General features: G+C 33.3%; 1 protein-coding gene across 1 annotated transcript in view; it reads left to right on the forward strand.

Annotated features, from left to right (window-relative positions):
- The first annotated feature begins 8 nt into the window (after positions 1–8).
- LOC107199716 overlaps positions 9–3,893 on the forward strand; it is an 18,436-nt gene continuing 14,551 nt past the window's right edge. The window contains exon 1 of the mRNA XM_015617109.3: positions 9–623. Within this exon, the coding sequence (XP_015472595.1) occupies positions 454–623 (170 nt within the window). The 5' untranslated portion in view covers positions 9–453. The remainder of the gene's footprint in view (positions 624–3,893) is intronic.

A 3,893-nucleotide genomic window follows, 5' to 3' on the forward strand; every position in this document is an offset into this window, starting at 1 on the left:
TCCCTGGAAGAGCGGTCAGGCCTTGGGATGAGCTGCCCAGGGAGGTTTGGAGTCCCTGGGAGTGTCCCAGAGGAGTCTGGATGTGGCCCTTGGGGACAGGCTTTGGGGTGATGCTGGGTGGGACTGGGTGGTCCTGAAGGGCTCCTCCAGCCCTGGTGATCCTGGGATTCTGGGACCTTCATTTTTCTGCCTTCATGGGGGACTGGATGGGGTTTAGGGTTTTGTGCTGGGCTCGGTACTTTCAGCTTTATGTTCTTTATGGAATGAGTAAAAACCACAGAGCTGGGATTCATGGACACACAGAATTCCACCCTGACTGGGGTTGGGAAGGATCTCAAACCCCACCCAGTGCCAGCCCTGGGAGCAGAAGGAGAAGGTTTGCAGGTTTTACCTGCAAAGCAGTGAAAATTTAATATATGAGGGTGGGATTTGGAGACTGAAATTACTGTGCACATGAATGTTTCAGCAGTTATTTTTATTCCTCTTCTTCCTTTAGAAACTTCTCCCCAGTTACCAGCACCAGAAAACGTGGAGATTTATTCCTACAACTTCCAGAGTGTGCTGAGGTGGTCTCCTGTTGTGGTGGAGAACGGCTCGGTGTTATACACAGCCCATTACAAAACGTGAGTGAGCAGCTCTCAAAACAAATCCTTTTGTTCTAATCCAGAATAACAACCGGCTCTAAAAACCCCAGAAAGCCTGAAAATGAATGGTTTTTATCACAGATGTTTTTATGTGTCCCCAAGAGCAGCTCCTGAGGATACCCAGAGATGTTGTACAGGAATTTTAGCTTTTCCTGGTTCTCTCTGGCCCATTTAAATCCTTCCAGTCTGAGGGTGTGAGGTTTAGGAAGAGTGACAAGTCATAGCTCCAAGGCAGTCACGAGTTTCTTTGTTACACAGCAAGATATATAAACAGCAAGATAATATATATAAATATAATATAAAAATTAATATATTTATAATATTATTACATCAATTACATATTATATTTATTATTTTTATTTAGTTCTTACTTTAATCAATATTTAATTTTTTTATAATTTATTATTAGTAATATTTCATTATTTGTGGTTTATTATTTATTATATTATATATCCTTATACATATATCTTTATATTTATCATAAATATATGATAAATATAATAAATATATAAATAGTGAGGTAATATTAATATATTTATTAATATAATAAATATATAATATAAAATATTTATAATATTACTACATTCCTATTATATTATATTTATTATTTTAACCATTATTTATAATATTTTATTGGTAATAGTATTTCCTTATTTGTTATTTATTAGATTAATTATATTTTATGATAATATTACATTTATATGTAATATAAATATATAATACATAAATATAATAAATATATAAACAGTAAGGTAATACATATTAATATAATAAATATATAATATAAAAATAAACATAATCTTTATAATATTAGTACATTCATTACATATTATATTTATTATTTTAAACATTATTTAAAATATTTTATTAGTAATATTTTATTATTTATTAGATTAATTATATTTTATTATATTACATTTATATATAATACAAATATATATACCAAAATATAATAAATATATAAACAATAAGGTAATATATATGAATATAATAAATATATCATATAAAAATAAACATATATTTATAATATTATTACATTCATTACATATTATATTTATTGTTTTAACCATTATTTATAATATTTTATTAGTAATAATATTTTATTATTTATTAAATTTAATATATTTTCTTATAATATTATAGTTACATATAATAAGATATATAAAATTATATATTGAATATAAAATAAATATAATAAATATAATAAATATATAAACAGCAAGATATAACATTTTGGTCCCATAGACCAAAAGAAATAACTTTAAAATTAAAAAAAAATTAAATTAAATTATATTAAAATTTAAAAAAAATTCAAAATAACCATGGGTTTATTTTGAATCTCTGAACTTTGCTAAGCTCTGCCTTGCTGTGTCTGCTTTTTACCCCACAGTCTGTTACACACATCTGCCTCTATTACAACATCTGGATTCTTTCTCCATAAAATCCCATCACCTTTAGACTCTTCACCATCTTACCCAATACAGTTTCTCACTTAAAACTATAGGAATAAATATAATATATATATATAATATATAGGATAAATGAGTTTATCATTTCTCTGCTTACTGCCTGTGCACCTTTATGATGATACCAACCCAATAGAAGACAGGAAATGTTGAGTGAGGCACCCCAAAAATCACCCACACCACTTTTGTGAGGCAAAAAAAGCCTTTATTGCAGGGTCTTGTCAACCTTTAATGAGCTTCTCCCCCCAGCTCACCCTGACTGGTAAACACCCTCAGAACATCTGTGCCTTGCTTTAGGAAATTAATTCCACAAATTAATTATACAAATAATCCTCCAGTGAGAATGGGTTCCTGAGGGTCTCCCTTGGGAACATCCAGTGTCTGAGAGCTTGAAAATTCCCTCAGGTTCAGAAAATCCTGTCCACAGTGCAACTTTTGGTGTTTTGTTTTGCTTCTTGTACTTCTGCACTTCTCACACCTGCATTGCTCAGTCCTTTTTTGAGCTGAGCTCTTTTGGAATACTCCCAAATTTGGAATTTGGAAACTCCCAAATTCTGATTATCTCAGTTCTCTGGGACAGGAAGAAAACTCCAAAGTTCGTTAGGATCTTGTTTCTCTTGTTTATTAGGATGTTATCACAAAGCTTGGCAGGTTTTCTAGGCCTTCTGCACAAGTTTAATTTATCTTCCCTTTTGGTTCACTTTGACTCTGATGGCACAAAATGGCTCTGAACCACGTGGCAGTTTCTTCTTTATATCTATTTTTATCTAATTAACAATAGACATGCAAATTATTTTTTTTTAAATGACTTAATGACCTGTGTGCTGCACTGCATTTTTTTATCTCATCATTAGTACTAGTCAAAAACTCCTAGAAGAGGAAAATGAAGAAGAAATAAGGAGGAAAAGAGACAACACCTTAAATACTCTATTTTCTATTTTCTAAACTAGTTTAACTTTTTCATCCAGAGACTTAAGAAAACTATCTAATCTACACACTCACATTTTTAGCTTTTCTATCTGACTTTAACAGTTGTTTCCATGAAAACATGCCCATAAATTTAATGTTATATGAAATTCAGTGTTCTGGATTTCAGTGTCGTAGTTTAGGGCAAATTTGGGAGAAAATCTCCCAAAAACAAAATTCAAATGACCCCTCCCCACAACTGGTTTGGAAAGAAAAAAAAAAAATTCCTTGGAGAGAAGTGGAAAAAGCTGTTTATTTAACAGAAATTGAATAATATTAAACAATAAAACCTCTCACTGTTTGATGGGATGGTGAATCCAGGAAGAAAAGTCCTTTTCATGGGGTGTAGCTCAGCTCACTCAGGTTCTTATCAGTCCCTCCAGGGTTGGAAAGAGGCCCTGGTGGGTCACAGAGTGAGTTCCTGGGGTTTGGCTGGGTGTTCTTCAGTCCAAAACAGGTTTGAACAGATCCAGGAAAAAGGGAAAAACAAAGGTCCAGGGAACTCCTGTGCCTCAGCTAGCTAAAACTAACTAAAAGCCAGAGAGAAGCTGTGTCCTGCTGTCTGTCCATGCTGCAGGCACCACAGTCCAGGAGAGGGATGTGTGGGAGTGATGTTTTTCCTTAACACAAACTGCAGCTTCTTCTTCCTCCCCTTTGCTCTCAGAGCCAATCTTAAAGGTGCAGAATTTAATATATAACATAAACCAGGAGATCTGGGGATACCAACACCATAAAGTGACCACAGAGGCACAGAGGCACGGGAAATTTGGGGATACCAACACCATGAAGTGACCACAGAGGCACAGGAAATTTGGGG

This window comes from Parus major, chromosome 1 (genome assembly GCF_001522545.3).
Source record: "Parus major isolate Abel chromosome 1, Parus_major1.1, whole genome shotgun sequence".
Taxonomy (NCBI): domain Eukaryota; kingdom Metazoa; phylum Chordata; class Aves; order Passeriformes; family Paridae; genus Parus; species Parus major.